Source organism: Rousettus aegyptiacus, unplaced genomic scaffold (genome assembly GCF_014176215.1).
Source record: "Rousettus aegyptiacus isolate mRouAeg1 unplaced genomic scaffold, mRouAeg1.p scaffold_m13_p_3, whole genome shotgun sequence".
NCBI lineage: Eukaryota > Metazoa > Chordata > Mammalia > Chiroptera > Pteropodidae > Rousettus > Rousettus aegyptiacus.
This window is the reverse complement of record NW_023416306.1, coordinates 121,825,309-121,844,863: the sequence shown is the minus strand read 5'-3', so window position 1 is coordinate 121,844,863 and position 19,555 is coordinate 121,825,309. Positions and strand designations below refer to the sequence as shown.

Genomic DNA, 19,555 nt, shown 5'->3' with positions numbered 1-19,555 from the left:
ACATGTAAAAAGGAAGATGTAGAGTATAGCATGTATATTGTATCACCTTTTATGTAGGAAAAAAGAGGGAATAACTTTATATATAGAAAGAGATCCTGGAAAGTTGTTAGGCTAATAGTGTTTTTTGAAACCATTTGAGATAGAACAGGGCAGATGGAAGACAGTAGGGAAGGAGACTTTCATGTTTTAGATTATTTTATATCATTATATTTTTTGAGCCATGTAAATATAATATCTATTGAGAAAAAAATGCCAATGTGCCCCTGTATAAGACATCTTGGTGAGATACCGCTGTATACACCATAATGTCTTAAAATTATCTTTATACAATATCTTATAAAATGTGAGTGCTGATATTGCAATTCATGCCATGTAATAACATTCAGAGTAATCCAAAGAAAAATCAGTCCTTTCAATTTTTACTCCTTATGACTTATCATGAGAGTCTCATGAAGGAAAAGATTTTACTGAGGGTCAAGTATTTAATATTAATTTCGGATCCACCTGTACTTCATATCAGATTCTACAAATAACGGAAATTGAAATTAGTGAATTAAATTCTGTTACGTCTTACTCTAGGAATCTTCCTGATGCAGCAGAACCTGATATTATTTCAACCATCAAAAAAACATTTAACTTTGGCCAGAGTGAAGCAGTTCATTTATTTCAAACGTTGATGGAGTGCATGAAAAGAAAAGAGCTTGTAAGTAGGTTTTAGCAGAGTAAGCCTTTTTATTTTATTCAAAGTACATTCTAAATTGGTGAAAAACTTGTTTTTAACTTGAATTTAAAATTTTAAATCTTTTTTAACCATGTAAAGATGTCGCTGTTTTGTTCAAACTGAGAGATATCAAGGAGAATGATCATAGTTTTTATACATTGAGACATATAATTGCACTTAGATTTTAGAAAAAAATTTATAATTTGGCCTCAACAGATTATGTCCAGGGTCAAGGAAGAGTGCTAAATAGTTGTATATTTTCCAAAATATACGTAGGGCGAGAAAAATGTGTTGCTCTGAGCAAGTGATCAAATTAAATTACAGGTAAGTGCTGCTTAATTTCAGTCCTCTAAATGTGGCGTTAAGTTTTTAGAGATAAAATTTTTTATCAACTCTCTAAGTAGGTGGATCTCTTTTTTTATATGCATTTTATTTTTATATACTGTGAAATAAAGTTAGTTGAAAAATTTATATTGGGGTTAGTACAGTAGTCTTTTACTTTATGAAAAAGGTTATTAAATTAAAAATTCTCAAATAGTGTTACATTTCAAACAGTTTAAAGAAATTCCCAATAAAAAAATTTCTCATCAAGGACACATATAATTATTTGAGTTGGGAAAGTGTTTACTCTGTAGAAGGAACAGCAGGATTTTCTCAGATAAGTAAATCCCTAGCCTCAGCCCATAAATTACTTACTCAGTAGTAAAGGATATAACAGAGGTAAAAAAATGAATATAATATGAAACCAAACATTTTGAATATACTTGTAATTTTATTTGATAAATGATACAAAGCCTTTAATATTATATTTTTTGGTTCCTGTTTACTGAACAAAAAATAAAACCCTCCAAAAAAATAAAACCCTCCAAAACTATATCTCTCACATGGTTTGATGTTACTTTCTATTTTATGTTACTTTCTATCTTATGCCTTAGCTTTTAAAATGTAAAGGCATAATATTATGAATTAATCTTTAAATAGATTACTGTTTTCCACATTGGATCAGATGAACATCAAGATATAGATGTAGCAATCCTTACTGCACTGCTTAAAGGTAAGACTTAAACATTTTTTTATTCGTAAGATCTTTCATTTATATTCTATATATCTAAGACAGGACTTTTTAATTTATAAATGTGAGAATGAATTTTTCAGTAATTTTTATTTGCAAAAGACACATTTAAACTTTGACAATGCATTAGCTTTTCTTTCTATCTTGTAGAATGTTTTTTAAAATTTATAGCAGGATTTATGCTACCAGACCCATTAAATTATCCTGTTAAGATTATGTCACATTTTCAATTGGCTGAAAAGTAAGTGCTTAAAGATAATAGGGTATTAGTTGATAGAAATTCAAGATAGTGTTCTGAAACATGCTGTTTTCATCCTGAAGGGAAATTTGAAAGAAAATCGGAAGTATCTTCTAGGACTGAAGTGTGAATGTACATGCATGTTGAACTATTTTCCTCTCATTATCTTGCCAAAAACATCCACCTGATATAACAAACAGTATTGCAGTGAAAAATCATTTAAAAAATTATAAACGAAAATGGCGTTCTATCTGAGTATGTGAAAGACCCAAGTATGCAGTGAGGGGGCAGGAGCAAAGCAAGAGGGCACTTGTCATTCACAAGAATTTTCCAAATATTAGGCCATAATAAATTGCCAATAGATCAGATATTTTAAAAATACTATAATAAAGTATAAGATAATATATACATCATCTTGGGAACAACAGATCATAAGTAATAGGATACCCAGAAAACATTAAGAGAAAGATTTATAAATGAGATTGCATAAAAATTAAAAGAAAGTACCAAATATTTGGCATATACTTTTTGTGTTTTAGTGGTATAAAGTATTTATCTCATTTTATCTTTACAATAGTCTTAAGAGGAAGACTTATTTTTCTTTATAGATGAAGAAACTAAGGAACAAGAATGTGGAGAGATCACAGAGAGCTGTTATTAATCATGAAAAAGATGCATACCTCGGGGAAAAATGAGTCAGAATTTATGTAAAAGATATTAGCTGAATATCTTTTACTTAGGTGGGGGAAAATCTGGAAAGATAGTATTATAATTTTTAAATAGCAAATTTTTTTAAAAAGAAGCTTTATTTTTCTAATGGATATTCTTATACCTCTGATGGATGTTATAACCTTTTTTGGAATACATTTCGGCAGTATACCAAAGCTTTAAAATATATATCCTCCTTCCTACAATTTGGCTTCTGCAGAATCATCCTATGTAAATCACCAAATTACACAAAAATATACTCACCAAAAAATTCAAAGAACCAGAAGGTTCACTAGTCGGAATATTTGTTGAATAAATTTTATTTTACCTTTAAAAGGTAGTGTATATAAGGTAAATCTTTGTATTGTTGTAGAAAACTAATGTACGATATTAAGATACATAAAGTAGGCTGCTGAATACTTTGTATAGTAAGTTCCACTTTTGCATAAATAATCAAAAGCATACATACGAATTTATATATGCACTGAAAAGCATCTGTAAGGATATTTTTCATAATCTTAACAGTGAATACTGTCTCTATGATAGAAATAGGTTATCTTTGTTTTCTTCTCTTTTTCTGTATTCTGAATTCTTTGCAATGTGAAGCCGTGTCTTTTCTATAGTTGGAAAATAAAAGTACTCAATCCTGGGGGTAACCTTATCTCTCTGGGGCAGACTACCTCTGAACAGTATCTGATGTCAGCTGTGTAAGTTAGTTAAAAGGAGTGGGGAGAATCCATAAGTGTTCACATTTTAATGGAGATAAATTAATTGAACTTGTCAACTTTTCTCTATTCAATTAGGTACTAATGCATCTGCATTTGACCAGCTCATCCTTACACTGGCATGGGATAGAGTTGACATTGCCAAAAATCATGTATTTGTTTATGGACAACAGTGGCTGGTATGTAAAATAATCCGTATACACAATGTAATTTAAGTAATAACGAAGTGTTTGTTGGAACTGTATTCAAATTGACATTTTACCTGTCACATGCAGAATTTACTAAAGTGCAAAATTAGTTTACCTAAACATTTCTACAACAAGCAAATCTATTTAGAATTTAATAAGTCCGTTTGCCTCTTGATAAAACCTTGTTTTTTATAGGGTAAAAATCTCTAAAATTCCTAGAACTGAAATAATGCTTATGCATCTTACGTTCATCAGGGAAATTGGCCAGTAATTTTCTTTTCCTGTGGCGGTCTTGTCTGGTTTTGGTATCAGGATAATGCTGCCTCATAAAATAGTTTGGAAGAGTTCCTTCCTCTTCTCTTTTTTTGAAAACATTTGAGAATTAATTCTTCTTTGAATGGTAGACTACATCAATGAATCCATCTGCTCCTGGACATTTGTTTGTTGGGAGGTTTTTTGATTACTAATTCAATCTCCTTACTAGTAATCAGTCTGTTTAAATTGTCCATTTCATCATGATTCAGTCTTAGTGGGTTGTATGTTTCTAATTTATTTCTTCTAGGTTGTCCAGAGTGTCGGCATATAATTTTTCATAGTAGTCTCTTAATGACCCTTTATATTTCTGTGGTGTTGTCACTTCTCTATCATTTCTGATTTTATTTGAGTCCTGTCTAATAAGTCTATTTTTTTTCTTGGTTTGCCAATTTTGTTTTTTTTAAAGAATCAACTCTTAGTTTCATTGATTTTTCTTTATTAAAGTCTTTTTAGTCTAAGTTTCATTTATTTCTACTCTTATCTTTGTTATTTTATCTCTCCTACACACTTTGGATTTTGTTTGTTCTTTTTCTACTTCCTTGAGAGGTAAAGTTAGGTTGTTTAAGACTTTTCTTGTTTCTCGAGGTAGGCATTTAAACTTCCCTCTTAGAACTGTTTTTGTTGCATTCCACAAATTTTGGTATATTTTTATTTTTGAGGTATTTTCTGACTTCCTTTTTAACTTTTTCTTTGACCCATTTGTTGTTCAGTAGCATGTCATTTAATCTACATATTTGCGAGTTTTCCATTTTTCTGCGTGTTATTAATTTCTGGCTTCACACAATTGTGGTCAGAAAAGATGCTTGATATTATTTCAGTTCTTTTAACTTTATTAAGACTTGTTTTGTGGCCTGGAAAATGTACCATGTACACTTGAGAAAAATGTGTATTCCGTGGCTTTTGGATGGAATATTTTGTATATATCTGTTAATTCTGTCTGATCTTAGGTTTCATTTAAAGGAGATGTATCCTTATCTGTTTTTTATCTGGATAATCTCTCCATTGATGTGAGATTAATGTCCCTTTTTATTATTGTATTGCTTTTTCTCCCTTTAGATCTATTAATATTTGCTTTACATATTTAGAAGCTCCTATGTAGGGTACATAAATATTTACACATTTATATCCTCTTGTTGGATCAAGCGTTTTATCATTGTGTACTGCCCAACTTTGTCTCCTGCTACAATCTTTGTTTAAAAGTCTATTTTGCCTGATATAAGTATAGCTACTCCAGGTTTCTTTCGATCTCCACTTGCATGCAATATCTTTTTCCATCCCTTCACTTTTAGTCTCTGTGTGTATCTTTATGCCTAAAGTGAGTCTCTGATAAGCAGCATATAGATGGATCTTGTTTTTTAAACCTGTTTCGCAACCTATGTCTTTTGATTGGAGCATTTAGACCATTTACATTTAAAATAATTATTGATAGGTATGATAACCATTTTGTTAATTGTTTTCTGGCTGTTTTTGTAATTGTTCTTTCTTGCTCTCTTCCTTTGGGATTTGACAGTTTTCTTTGGTGATATGCTTATATTTCTTCCTCTTTATCTTTTGTCTTTGTGTTTACTGTGAGGCTTACACATAATAGTTTATATTTATGTCTATTTTAAGTTGATAATAAAGCTCAACATTTTTACTCTCACCACCATAATTTGTTTTCGGTGTCACATTTTAGACCTTTTTATCTTGTATATCCCTTAACTAATTATTAAAATCACAGTTAATTTGACAACTTTTGTCTTTTAACCTTCATACTAGCTTTCTGTGATTAATCTACTATCTTTACTATATATTTACATTTCCAGGGAGATTTATTCTTTCGTATATTTTCTTGTTACTAATTAGCATACTTTTCAGTTTAAAGTAATCCCTTTCATGTTTCTTGGAAGGTGAGGGGGTTTCCTTGTATGTAACAAGTAATTTTTCTCTTGGTGCTTTTAATATTCTCTCTTTATCTTTAACTTTTGACAATTTAATTATGTGTCTTGGTATGATTTTTTTGGGATTCATCTTATTTGGCACTTTCTGGTTCTGGATGTCAGTTTCCTTTTCCTGATTGGGGAAGTTTTCAGCTAATATTTCCACAAACAATATTTTTGCCCCTTTGTCTCTCTCTTCTCCTTGTTGGAGCCCTCTAATAGAATGTTAGTTTTTGATGTTGTCCTATTGGTCCATTAAGCTGTCTACGCTGTTTTTCTTTTTCTTTTTTTCTTTTTGCTGCTCTAATTGGTGAGCTCCACTACCCTGTCTTTTGAGTTTACTGATCCTTTATCCTGCTTCATTTAGTCTGTTGTTGAAGCCTTTTAATGTATTTTTCAGTTCAGTTATTGTATTCATCATGGCTGTGACTTCTCTTTGGTACTTTCTTATATTTTTTATCTCTTTGTTGAAATTCTCACTGTGTTCATCTGTTCATTTCCCAAGTTTAGTGAGTGACTTTATGACCATTACTTTGAACTCTTTATCAAGCAAATTACTTATCTCCATGTCATGAAGTGTTTTTTTTTTTTTCATGAAGCTTTATCTTGTTCTTTTATTAAGAATATATATTCTTCTTTTTTAGTAACTCCCAGTAGTTGAGGATGTGCCAAGACTTATCATTGTCTCTTAGGGAAGGATCTCAGAACCTACATTCATGCTGATTGAAAGCCAGACCCTTCAGAAATAGCTTTTTAAAAATCCTCAACATCATATTCAGAAACCAAATTCAATAATACATTGAAAGGATTTGTTCCAGGTATGATGCAAGGATGGTTCAACATCACAAGTCAATGTGATATACTGCATTAACAAAATGAAAGATAAAAATCCTATGATCATCATTGTACATAGAGGAAAAGCATTTAACAAAATTCAGTACCTATTTATGAAAAAATTCAATCAACAAGTAAATATAGAGGGAATGTATTTCAGTGAAGTAAGGGCAATATGTAACAAACCCACAGGTAACATCATACTCAGTGGATAAAAGCTGAAAGATTTTCCTTTAAGATCAGAAACAGGACAAGAATGCCCACTCTTACCACTTTTATTCAGAATAATATTGGAAGTCCTAGCCAGAGCATTTGGGGATGGGGGGAGAGTTGGGGAGGAGGGGAAGATGGGGGAAGAGAGAGAGAGAGAGAAATAAAAGGTATTCAAATTGGAAAGGAAGTAGTAAAATTGTCACTGTTTGCAGATGACATGATATTATATGTGGAAAACCTTAAAGACTCCATCAAGAAAATTAGAACTAATAAATTTAGCAGAGTTGTAGGATACAGATCAATACCCAAAAGTCTGTCATGTTTCTATACACTAATAATGAACTATCTGAAAGAGAAATTAAGAAAATCTTATTTACAATTACATTAAAAAGGATAAAATACCTAAGAATAAATTTAACTAAAGAGGTGTAAGACCTGTAAATTGAAAAGTAAAAGATGTGAAGAAGACAAATTGAAGAAGACACAAATAAATGGGAAGATATTCTGTTCTTGTGGACTGGAAAGATCAATATTGTTGAAATGTTCATAATACCCAAAGCAATCAAAAGATTCAGTGCAATCCCTATCAAAATTCCAAGGGCATTTCTCACAGAAATAAAACAAATTTTAATGCTGAAATTTATACGTAACAACAAAAGACCCCAAATAGCCAAAGCAACCTTGAGAAAGAAGAATAAAGCTAGAAGCATCATGCCCCCTGATTTCTGGCTATATTATAAATCTTTGATAAGTAAAACATTATGGTATTGGCATAAAACTAACACAGAATAAATGGGGCAGAATAGAGAGCTCAGAAATAGACCCATGCATCTGTGTTCAATTAATTTACAACAGTGAGCCAAAAATATATAATGAGGATAGAACAGTCTTGTCTACAGATAGTGTTGGGAAAACTGGACAGCAACATGCCAAAGAATGAAACTTGACCACCTCTTATACCACACAAAAAAATAAAATGGGTAACTTGGACATAGAACATAGGAGCCATAACACTAGAAGAAAACATAGGCCTTAAGCTCCTTGCTACAATTCATGGTGGTAATATTTTTAATATGACAACAAATAAAAAGAATAAAAGCAAAGTAAACAAGTGGTACTCCATCAAACTAAAAACCTTCTGCACAGCAAAGGAAACGGTCAAGAAATTGAAAAGGAAACGTACTGACTGGGAGAAAAATATGCAAATCATGTGTTTTTCAAGGGATAACATCCTAAAAAAAGAACTCATATAACTCAGTGTCAGAAAAGAAGATTTGAATAGACATTCTTTTCTAAAGACATACTGGTGGCCAACGAGCACATGAAAAGGTGTTCAGTAGCATCAGGGAAATGGAAATTAAAACTACCGTGAGATAGCACCTCATACCTATTAAAATGGCTGTTATCAAAAAGACAAGAAATAAGAAATACTGGTGAGTATGTGAAGAAAAGGGAACCCTAGTACACTGTTAGTGAGAATGTAAATTGATATAGCTACTTTGGAAAACAATATGGAGGTTTCTCAAAAAATTGAAAATAGAACTACCGTGTGATCCAGCAGTCTGCTTCTGGGTATTTATCGTGAGAAAATGAAATTAGTAACTCCAAAAGATAGGTGCACGTGCACGTGTACTGCAGCATTATTTATAGTAGCCAAAATATAGAAATAATCAGTGTCCATCAGTGCATGAATGGATAAAGAAATTGTGACACACACACAGACCCACACATGCGCGCACGCCCACACGCCTTGAGGGCATTAAGTGAAATAAATCAGAGAAAGATAAATATTGTATGTTCTCTCCTATATGTGGAATTAAAAAAATATGCCAAGCTCATAAATGAAGTAGATTGGTGGTTGCTAGAGGGAGGTGGGAGTAGAAGAAATGGTAAAGGTGATGGAGTTAAGAGGTTAAAAAAAAAAAAAAAAAAGAAATAGTACTCTGTAGAAGAGAACTCATCAGTGTTCTCATGGATGTTTAGACCAGTTTCTAATTAAGTCTTCCCCATCTTACTGAATGGCACCAGTCTCTTCCTAGTTTCTTAGACAAGAAACCTCAATGTCATTTTTTACTTTTCCTCATATATTACAATCCAATTCCATTTGTAAATCTTCTCAGATCTACTTTCAAAATACCCAGTTTTATCATCATTGGTCCAATTTATTACCTTTCTTTTGTATTGTTTTAGTAGTAGTATCTTACTGTAGTTTTATTATTCTCATTCTTCATTTTCTGTTATGCATGGAAGGTCGATCACATCACATTTACCCAGAGTACAATCCGGAATCCTTATAATGGCCTACAAGGTTTTACATCATCTGCCCCATTACTGCTTCTCTTACCTTACATGTTAACCACTATCTTGATTGCTCTCTTTTATATAGCCATTTTGGCCTTTTTACTGTTCTTAGCATGTCAAGAATGGTCTTCTTGATAGGCTTCGTACTTGCTATTTTCTCTCTCTGGAACATTTCTCTTAGATACCTTCCTGGTCTTGCTTTCTCTCTCTGGCTTCTAACCAAATGTATCTTCCTCAGTTTGGCTTTTACTGTCCACCCTATTTTAATTGCAGCCCTCTATGACAGCATCTTGTATGTTCTTCTCTGTCATTTTTTTTCTTTAGCATGTATCACCCTCTGATAAATCATATATTTCAGCTATTTATTTCTAAGTAAATTTTAAGGAAGCAAGAATATTTTTTAGTTTTATTCATTGCTTTTTTCACAGCTTGGCACATAGTAAGTGCTTGCCAAATTTTTGTTACATATCTGAATCAGTTGGAGGCCGCATAAATTAAATGTTCATTTGTACTTTGGAATATTATCCTCCTATTACAGCAGATGAGCTAGGTCCTTTCCGCACAATATAAATAGCAAATTACAAAAAAAGTATGCATAGCATGATAATAATTATGGCAAATTCTGCTTATGAGTGAATACTGTGTGGTTCTAGAACTTTTCTGGAAACTGTAAATATGGGATCTGTCTGCAGAGATGAGGGCCAGAGGAAGGAAAGTTTTATTTTATGTCATTTTGATATTTGATTTTTTTTAAACCATGGGGATTTGTTTTGTGTATGATAATTAAAAAAAAAACTATTTGGTCACTTCCCCTCTTACAGTACTATAGAGAAAGAAATTGATGTTAATCAGCTGTGGTAAAACAATTACAGGAAGCCATCCTTTTATTCCATTGAATAATTTCATTGGATTTTTGCATTCCTTGGATGTGAAGGCTTTAACAAAGCCTTTAACGTCTATGTATATGTGATTTATCTCATAGATTTGTTCTCTACAGTGTTGTCTGTTTGATTTTGTGCTTTCTTCATGATAAATGTAGAGTTTGCAGGACAACTTTTTCTTTTCCTCTTGATTGTTAGGAGTTAAGTATTCATTGAACGAACCAAGAAATATTGCTTACAAAGCAAAACTTTTTTTAACAATCTTTTTTTCTTGGATATGAAAATTTAATTAGGCTTTGTTCTAGGAAAGTGGTCATGAACCCAATCAGATTGAACAATTCTTATTTAATAATTTTTTAAAAATTACAGTCAATATTCAATATTAGTTTCAAATGTACAACAGTGATTAGACATTTATCTAACTAATGAAGTGATCATCCTGATAAGACTAGTACCCATCTGGCACCATACATAGTTATTACAGTGTTACTGATTATATTCTCTCTGCTATACTTAACATCCTCCTGACTTTTTATAACTGGCAATTTGCACTTCTTAATCCCCTCTCATCTGGCAACTGGAACACTTTAAAGCAAAAAGAAAGTTTATTATGCCCTTTTTTGTTGTGTGAAAATGAAATTTTATAAATACTACACTTTTTTTTAATAAAAACAATACAATGCCCTAATTGTATTAAAGATGAAGACACAAAAGTGGTTTACAATAAAAATAGATATTTCAGTATGCAGATGCTCAAGAATGGCAATGTATAAAAGACAGTAAATAATCACATACTTTTACCTTTATTCATAGAATCAGTGTAAATGTTGCATTTGTGAGTGCAGACTAATACAGGAATGTTGCTACTAACTTAAATTCCATGGGTAGAAGGAAAACACCCTTACAAGTATAGAACAAGGAAAGAGCAGAGAGAGGACCAAGTGGGCAATAGGGTAAAAGTTGTTAATGTTAGGATAACAAGAAATAGAATTATTTGTATGTGATAAGTGAAGGAAGGAAATAATATTAACTAAAATAGGAATAACATGCCATGATAAATTATAGGCTGTCGCTGTGAAAAAATGAATACATATTACATTCTCATAAATTAGTTGGGTTTTATTTTTAAGTTCATTGTCAAAATATTTTTCTTATTATGACCTAAGACCGGGTTGTGAACAATATCACAGAAAACACATCTTCCATCTTGAAATTCTATCATGTATAAATCTGTATAGTAAAAAGATCTTGAAGATTATGTCCTTTGCCAAGTGGTACAAATAGAGGATAGATTGGAGGAAGAAAATGGTAATAAAAGCTGCTACAGAGAAGTTGTATAGTTGTAAGGTAAGCTTCTGAAGACGAATCAGAATAAGCTTGAAAAACAACAGGTAAAAAAGGGCAATCACTTTTTATCACAGTTTTTTTTTTAATCATACAGTACCAAACTATTAAAAATATATGGAAGTAATAGCCCATATTAATATTAAATATATTAATAAAAGTCTACTGATAAAATAACCTTTATTAATGATACTCAAGGAAATCTATTTTTGTCTCCGTTAATTTAACATTTGTTTGAGAATCTGTTGAAGTCTATAAAAGAGCCTCTAAAAACTTAGGGACAGCTACGAATGCTGACTGATGGATATATCCATGTTATATTAAACTCGAATGCATAATTTCTGTTAAAGTTCTAAAAGAGAACTTGTCTAACTTATATGGTAGTTGTATTTTTTGGAAAGTTCATTGTAGAACAAACTGTAATAGAATACTGAGCATTTATATGCAGTTATTACTAGATTTTCATTCATAAGCATCTAACAGAATAATAGGAAATTGTGCGAGATGTGGGATGATCCATTTGTGAGATTGTCTAATAATTGCATGATTTCTGGTATCCTTTGACCCTACCTATTAAATGTGAGTGATGACCTCCAATGATTGAAATGATGCCTCCAAAAAACCTTTCCTAAATATTGAGAATTATTGCTCTAAGGTATTTTTTCTAAAGTTAGTTGTTGATGGATTCTTTCTTGTTTTTTCCCCCCATGTCGCACTTGCAAACACTACAAAGGAGTGTTTATAGAATGTTATTTGAGGAATGCTACTCTAGAGTTGCCTCTTCATCTATTCTCTGTAAAGCTTAAGTCCTAGTCTTTTACTGTTTTACATCTTTTTAATTTTTTTCTAAAATTGTTAGGGGATCAAGGAGGTATAAATGCCAAGGACTTGCATTTAGAACTGTTTGTATAATTAGAATGTGTGAAACGTATTTACTAATTTTTTTTATTTATTGGAGTGACATTGGTTATATGTTTCAAATGTACAATTGAATAATATGTCATGTATATTGCATTGTGTGTTCACCACCCAAAGTTAAATTTCCTTCATATTTATTAATTTTGATACTCTTAGGTTGGATCCTTAGAACAAGCTATGCTTGATGCTCTTGTAATGGATAGAGTTGCATTCGTCAAACTTCTTATTGAAAATGGAGTAAGCATGCATAAATTCCTTACCATTCCTAGACTGGAAGAACTTTACAATACTGTAAGTATATGTTAATATTCTTTGTTAACTAAGTTTTATTATCATCTTTGCAAAGTATCATTTTACCTGAACATAGTCAGTCCTATTGATAAAACCTTTAATGTCTTGCTAGATTACATGGAAAAATTAGAGCCAGTCTTTGTACGGATTGGTTACATGATAGTTGAAAGCTCTTTCCCTGTTTCTGGGAACCTCTCCTATCACCATAGCCACATAGGAAAAATACGTAGTGTTATCAGTCCTGTCTCCTTTTCCCTCCCCTCACTCTTTTTTAAAACTATATGATCAACTTCTTAATTATAGGGTCATTATATTTCTTTTTTTCCTTCGTGATCATTTGTTACACTAAATTTCTTGTGACCTCTTTGTCTAATGCAGAACTTACACTTTGCTCTTTATTTTTTTCTTTTTGCTTTTGTACATTCATGATTTGATTTTGGGTCTCTCTCATAGCTTATATACTGTTCTTTATTTTTCTAAGGAGAAGAAAACTATTCCCTTCACAAAGCCTTTCTGATTTCATTTCAAATTTCATGTCACTACATCGGAGAGGGTAAATACTGCCCTTCTTATTGATTTCCATATTTCCAATATGAATTTAATCGAGCTATACTTTGAAGCAGCACTACGACCAAATCCTGGCTTCCCGACTCTGACTTCTTTGCATTCATCATTTTCTACCTATTTATCTCCTCCTTTTCATTCCTAATTTTTGCACTACTCAGTCATTTCTAGTCTGTACTACTTTTGTAATCCAGCCTCCTGGTCTTCATGTCCATTCTTCAAACTAATATTTTTATAATCACATATTTTACCATAATTTTTCCCAGTTTAAAAACTTTTGATGGCTCCCCAATATGTATTAAATAATATCCAGATCCTTAGCTTGATTTTCAGAGCTCTCCAGCTTTTGAAATTTTGAAAATTTTGCCCCAGCTACTCTCACTTGGCCTTTTTATTTCCATCTTCATTCCCTTATACTGGGTATTTCAACTACATTATCTCATATATACATATATATATATGTATATATGAGATACACACACACACACACACGCGTGTGTGTGTGTGTGTGTATTTTAAAGCATGTGCTATTTACACAGTGCTAATCTGTGTTTTTCTTCCAACTATTCCCCACTTGCTAGAATCTTATTCATCGCTTAGAACTTAGTTTAAATGCCATGCCATTGCCTTCATGAAGCCCAATGGCATAGTCAGTTTACTACAATTATATCTTCTCCTGTGGATTTTATATTACTTTTGAGTAGGGGTTATATCTTTATTTCCCCCGATTTTTTTCCCTTTAATAGTGTCTAGCACAGTTACATTGAACTTTGCTGGTGTTCTTTTGTCTCTAACAAACTGACATAAAAATTCAAAGGATTATTCATTGTGCTGAAGTAATGTTTATCCCTGAAAGGTAAAGCAAATATAAAACACTAAAAATAAAAATTGATCCCATTAGCAAAGCAAGTAATTTTTAAATTATATTATTCATTAAAATAATGGTTACTTTCAGCATGAATTATTGATTAAATATTTTAAAATTTAAGGGATTAGAACATGACACACTTAGTATCAGAGTTCTATAACAAAAATTATTGAGGTCTTCAAAGAGCTGTTCTGTGGAGATTCTGTTTATGTGTGTTGATATTTACCATATTAGAATATAAAACCAAGAAATCTTTTTTTTTTTTGGCAAGGCAACTCTTGGTTGACCTCACAGATTGTAAGGACCTTGTCAGCTTACAATCTCTTATTTTTTTATTTTTTACACCTACAGCATCTGGTCTTCTTAGGTAGTCTCCCATCCAGGTACAAACAAGGGTACAAACGTTTTAACAAGAAAGAGAACGTACACCTGCATTATCAATGAAAGAAATGTAAATTAAAGATGTAATTTAAGTTTCAAGTTTGCAGTGTTTGTATAACTTTTAGAAAACAAAACATGTTACATAAGTAAAAATATAAGACCATAAGAAATTACACATTTTGTTTAAGGTAATTATGACAGTATGAGATGGTTATATCCTTTTCTTTGTTCATGTTATGAACAGAACTTATTTAACTCAAAAACGGTATAATTTTACAAGTTGGTTTATAAAAGTTCTATAGGTAAGAAGGGAAGTTGTTTACATTATTTTAAAGAAAAATTATAGTTTGCTCTCATTTTTTTTCCTTAAAGAAACAAGGTCCAACCAATCCAATGCTATTTCATCTTGTTCGAGATGTCAAACAGGTAAGAGATTTTCTTTTCCAAAAATGCTATATAAAATATTATTTATACTTCTTCTGTCTCAAAACATTTAAATACATCTTAAAAATAGCAATAAAATGACATTTTTAAAGGACAAAATAAAATAAAGGCTAACAGAGAGATAAAGAGTATACTACATCAGAAATTTAAAAAAAGGAAGTTTATGAAATTGGGACTGAGTGCTTGAGCTTCTAGTCATCTGAGATAGAGGATGATGAATTTCATAATGCTCATTGTTCCATAAAGAAAGATCATTAATAGAATGAATATACCTTCTTTCTCTATTCAGAAGAAATTTGTTCTCTGGGCATGTAAAGACATTTAATAAGGACACTGAGGGAAACATTGGTTGGTGATCTTAATGGCAGATTTTTTTTTTCCCCATAAAGCTTAAATAATGGAGGAGACCTTCATTCCAGGGGGTTTCTAAACCACATTTGCATTATGATTTACTTATGTGGGTTAGCAGAAAGAACTATAGTTGTTAATTCTGGAAATAAATATGAGATTTGGTATGTATCGATTATTTTTACATTGGTGGCTGTAATAATAAGCCCCATTTTTTTATTTTTGTAAGTAAAAAATCCTAAAGGCCATAATTGAGTATTTTCTGATTTAAATTAATAAGTTGAGTTTTATAAGTTATTTGTATGGTTTGAGAAATTACTTATGGTTACTTTTTTAGATAACTTTTTTAAATTATTTAATTTAAATATTTCCCATTCAAGTGGGCTTACATCATAATGATATTTGTCAGATTTATTAAAACTAAAAATATCATACGTGACTTCCTTAATCAAAGCGTATTTTGAGGTTGCTTAAGATAAAATAAAAACAAAAATCTTACATTTAAGATGAACTTTTATTTTTAAATAGGAGATTTAAAGAATATAGATATCTAGGGATTAGAAATGTGACAGATGATACCAAAATATGAAAATTATAAGCATTTAAAAAATACTAAAAGGTCATGAAATTATAATTAGGGAAATGGAATGAGTGGCGATAGTAGGGCAGAATTAGTTATTATCAATTATCTGATATTAAACCTTTTTAAGATTATTTGATAAAATCAACCAAATGTTGGATTCTGAAATAAGCAGTCTTACCAACTCACAAGTGAATTATGTTCCAAAAATTTATTTGTAAATTGATGCCCTAAATAGTGTTATAAGTGGTAGTTAAATCCTAGATGAGGCTGTAAAAAATTATGTCATCTGTAATAAAATAGCCAATATAATTTTGGTTTAAAAAATACTAAGTAAGCGTTTATAGGCCCATCAAGAAATATAATTAAAATTAAGAATTCATTATTTTTACAGGAAAATGCAATTTATGTTATGTTCCACATAACATAATTGAATACTTGGCTCTTAGTGTGAAGTATTAGGGCAGTGGAGAGATCATATTGTCTTTCTGCTGTAAGCCATACTCCTGTTGCAAGCTACACCTTTGAGACTTCAAACTTCAGGATCCCCTTTTCTTACAAAAGGAAACAGAAAAACAAATCACTCCTTTCTGTAAAGATAGCTGCTGGAAATCCCAGCTTTCTTTAATAAGTAAACATTTGTCATTTGGAGAGTAGGCGAATTTCTAGGCATGGCATGGAATTATTGAGAAATACTATTATCCTGTCTTTTTAAAACCAATGTTTTGTTTTTAGGGAAATCTTCCTCCAGGATATAAGATCACTCTAATTGATATAGGACTTGTTATTGAATATCTTATGGGAGGAACCTATAGATGCACCTACACTCGGAAGCGTTTTCGATTAATATATAATAGTCTTGGTGGAAATAATCGGGTATGTAGTATTTGGGAAGTCTATCTTAATATGCTTTAAAAGTTAAAAACTTTAAAAGTTAAAAATTACTTATTAGAATGGGGAAAAAAAGTATTGTCTTAAAAATATGAGATTTTTAATAAGAATGCTCAGAAATATTATGTAATCAAAATCCTAAAATCATATTATTTATATGTGTACACACACATTTATACATATATATAAAATGATTTTTGAATTTTTATAGATATTAGCATATTGAAATCTGTAAAAACTAATAAGCTTTCATTTTCAGAGGTCTGGCAGAAATACCTCCAGCAGTACTCCTCAGCTGCGAAAGAGTCATGACTCTTTTGGCAATAGGGCAGATAAAAAGGAAAAAATGAGACATAATCATTTCATTAAAACAGCACAGCCCTACCGACCAAAGGTATTTTTATTTAAATATTAAACTTTCTGGACTCCCTGTTTTAGTTAAGTTTTGTCTTTTGTTTTCAAATATAGTATATTGTTGATTCTTCATTTTGCCATATACAAAAAGATATTCATTGTGAGTTAATGGTTCTATTAAGTTTTTTATATTTAGCTATGATAATCAAATTTTTTAAATTTTTCTATAAATGCTTAACTGCCTTCTTTTTTTCAGTTTTTAGTTGATTAGCGACATGCAAGACAGGTGTTATCTAAATTTTTCTTTCATTAAAATTGTGTTTTATCAGATATTAGTTGAAATATTTAGACCCTTTCTTTAAACTTGGAACACTATTACAGAGACGTATTTTTAAATTGCCATTTTCATAAAGTGAATTTTGAGCTATAATAAAAATCAAGTATATAAAATTTGTACTATTTTAATTTATACAGTTATCTGAAATTGAAGAATAGTGTAAAGGAGATTTTATAAAAATTCTCACATGAATGTCACAGCCCTATTCTAATGAGCTTTATATTTTCCCTTAAAGATTGATACAGCTATGGAAGAAGGAAAGAAGAAAAGAACCAAAGATGAAATTGTAGATATTGATGATCCAGAAGCCAAGCGCTTTTCTTATCCACTTAATGAACTGTTAATTTGGGCATGCCTTATGAAGAGGCAGGTCATGGCCCGTTTTTTATGGCAGCATGGTGAAGAATCAATGGCTAAAGCTTTAGTTGCCTGTAAGATCTATCGTTCAATGGCATATGAAGCAAAGCAGAGTGACCTTGTAGATGATACTTCAGAAGAATTGAAACAGTATTCCAAGTAAGTTATATTTTATCATTTGAAATATTTTAAAAATACAAAGTAGATTGAGTTTAAGTGAAAGTTGTAGTGTCATGCACTAAGTGGGAATATACAGGGTATAATTTTATTGCTATTAAGAGAAACCCATTTTTAAAATATATTGGGTATTCTTTAAAATTCAGAAACTTTGCTTATTGTGCATGTACAAAAGAGATTATTACATTGTTTGCAATTCAATAGTGAAATAATTCAGCAAGAAGAAATGCCAGAAGTCAGCTTAATAATTGCACATAGTAGCAGTTAAATTAGGAAAAATTCCACTTGAAGTGGTAAAGGAAGGAAGAAAACAAGGTTTGAGCTGTGTTCTAAGGAAATAAATTTAATTGGAAGGGCTTTCCAGATGGTGGAACTACCTATATAGAAGAATGAAACAGATCACAGAAGTTATAGTTTACTTAGGGCACTAATGGAATATTAACCTGGAAGGTAGTTTCTAGGAAGCCTTATGGTAGAGACTCGGACCTCCCTCCCTGAAAATGGGCTGACTTTGGAAGAGGGTAAGAGTTGTTGCCAAAAATAGCTCAAGTAGGGATTTTATGATTACTGAGGATTTAAAATTCAGGTGTTTTTTATGATTAGGTTAGTCCCTACTCTCAGTATTCCTCTATACTGGCTAGCAACACTCTTCTATGTTTGAAATAACTCTATGGAATTTTTTAACTGAATATTGTCAGTTTTGGTTTTCAGTAACACGATAGGTTTATATATTACCATGGCGAGTGCTCTGGAGTGACCTTTTCAGTCTGTTCTTAATGTGACGTATTTTAATACTTTGTGATTCCCACAGAGTAGTAAATATCTGAAAACAAAGCTTCTGTGATTCTAATACCTTACAGCTCCCTAAGAGTGTGTAGTGTGTGTGTGTGTGTGTGTGTGTGTGTGTGTGTAAATACTAAAAACTGGAACATGTTATGAATGAATTTAAGAATAGTGGTTTAAAACAACAGTTTGGTAATCTGAAAATGTTTTGGCTTTTATCTTTGATAGTGATTTTGGTCAACTGGCAGTTGAATTACTAGAACAGTCCTTCAGACAAGATGAAACCATGGCTATGAAATTGCTCACTTATGAACTGAAAAACTGGAGTAATTCCACCTGCCTTAAGTTAGCAGTTTCTTCAAGACTTAGACCTTTTGTAGCACATACCTGTACACAAATGTTGTTATCTGATATGTGGATGGGAAGGCTGAATATGAGGAAAAATTCCTGGTACAAGGTATAACTCAGAAATAATTTGTTATAAAGTATGTGACTAGATAAAAACATAGAAATTAGCCCAGATGCATAGAAAAATGCCTTGATTTATGAGGGCGGTGAGGATGGCAGTGTTGGCATTTTATCCCAAGTGGCATGAAGTGTCCTTTTTTCCTCCTATTCTTTACTCTGAATCTTTTTCAGATGTGGTGTGTAGTTAATTGTTGCCCCTATCTGAGCCAGAAGCATGAGGCCAACAAATGGAAGTATTAGTGGTTCTAGCCCTCAACAGCTATGAACAACGTTGCTGCTTTATGAAAAGAAGATTCCCAAATTCTATAATTTAGGACCTGTCTACCAATTTAATA

At 31.4% G+C, this 19,555-nt stretch overlaps 1 protein-coding gene across 2 annotated transcripts in view; it reads left to right on the top strand.

The window, feature by feature from the left end:
* Positions 1-19,555, top strand: part of TRPM7 (transient receptor potential cation channel subfamily M member 7) — a 92,429-nt gene that overhangs the window by 29,443 nt on the left and 43,431 nt on the right. For both annotated transcript variants that reach the window (XM_016128571.2, XM_036218397.1), the window contains exons 9-17: positions 580-703; positions 1,703-1,775; positions 3,543-3,643; positions 12,534-12,668; positions 14,854-14,907; positions 16,589-16,729; positions 17,004-17,138; positions 17,671-17,951; positions 18,981-19,209. In XM_016128571.2, the coding sequence (XP_015984057.2) occupies positions 580-703; positions 1,703-1,775; positions 3,543-3,643; positions 12,534-12,668; positions 14,854-14,907; positions 16,589-16,729; positions 17,004-17,138; positions 17,671-17,951; positions 18,981-19,209 (1,273 nt within the window). The remainder of the gene's footprint in view (positions 1-579; positions 704-1,702; positions 1,776-3,542; positions 3,644-12,533; positions 12,669-14,853; positions 14,908-16,588; positions 16,730-17,003; positions 17,139-17,670; positions 17,952-18,980; positions 19,210-19,555) is intronic.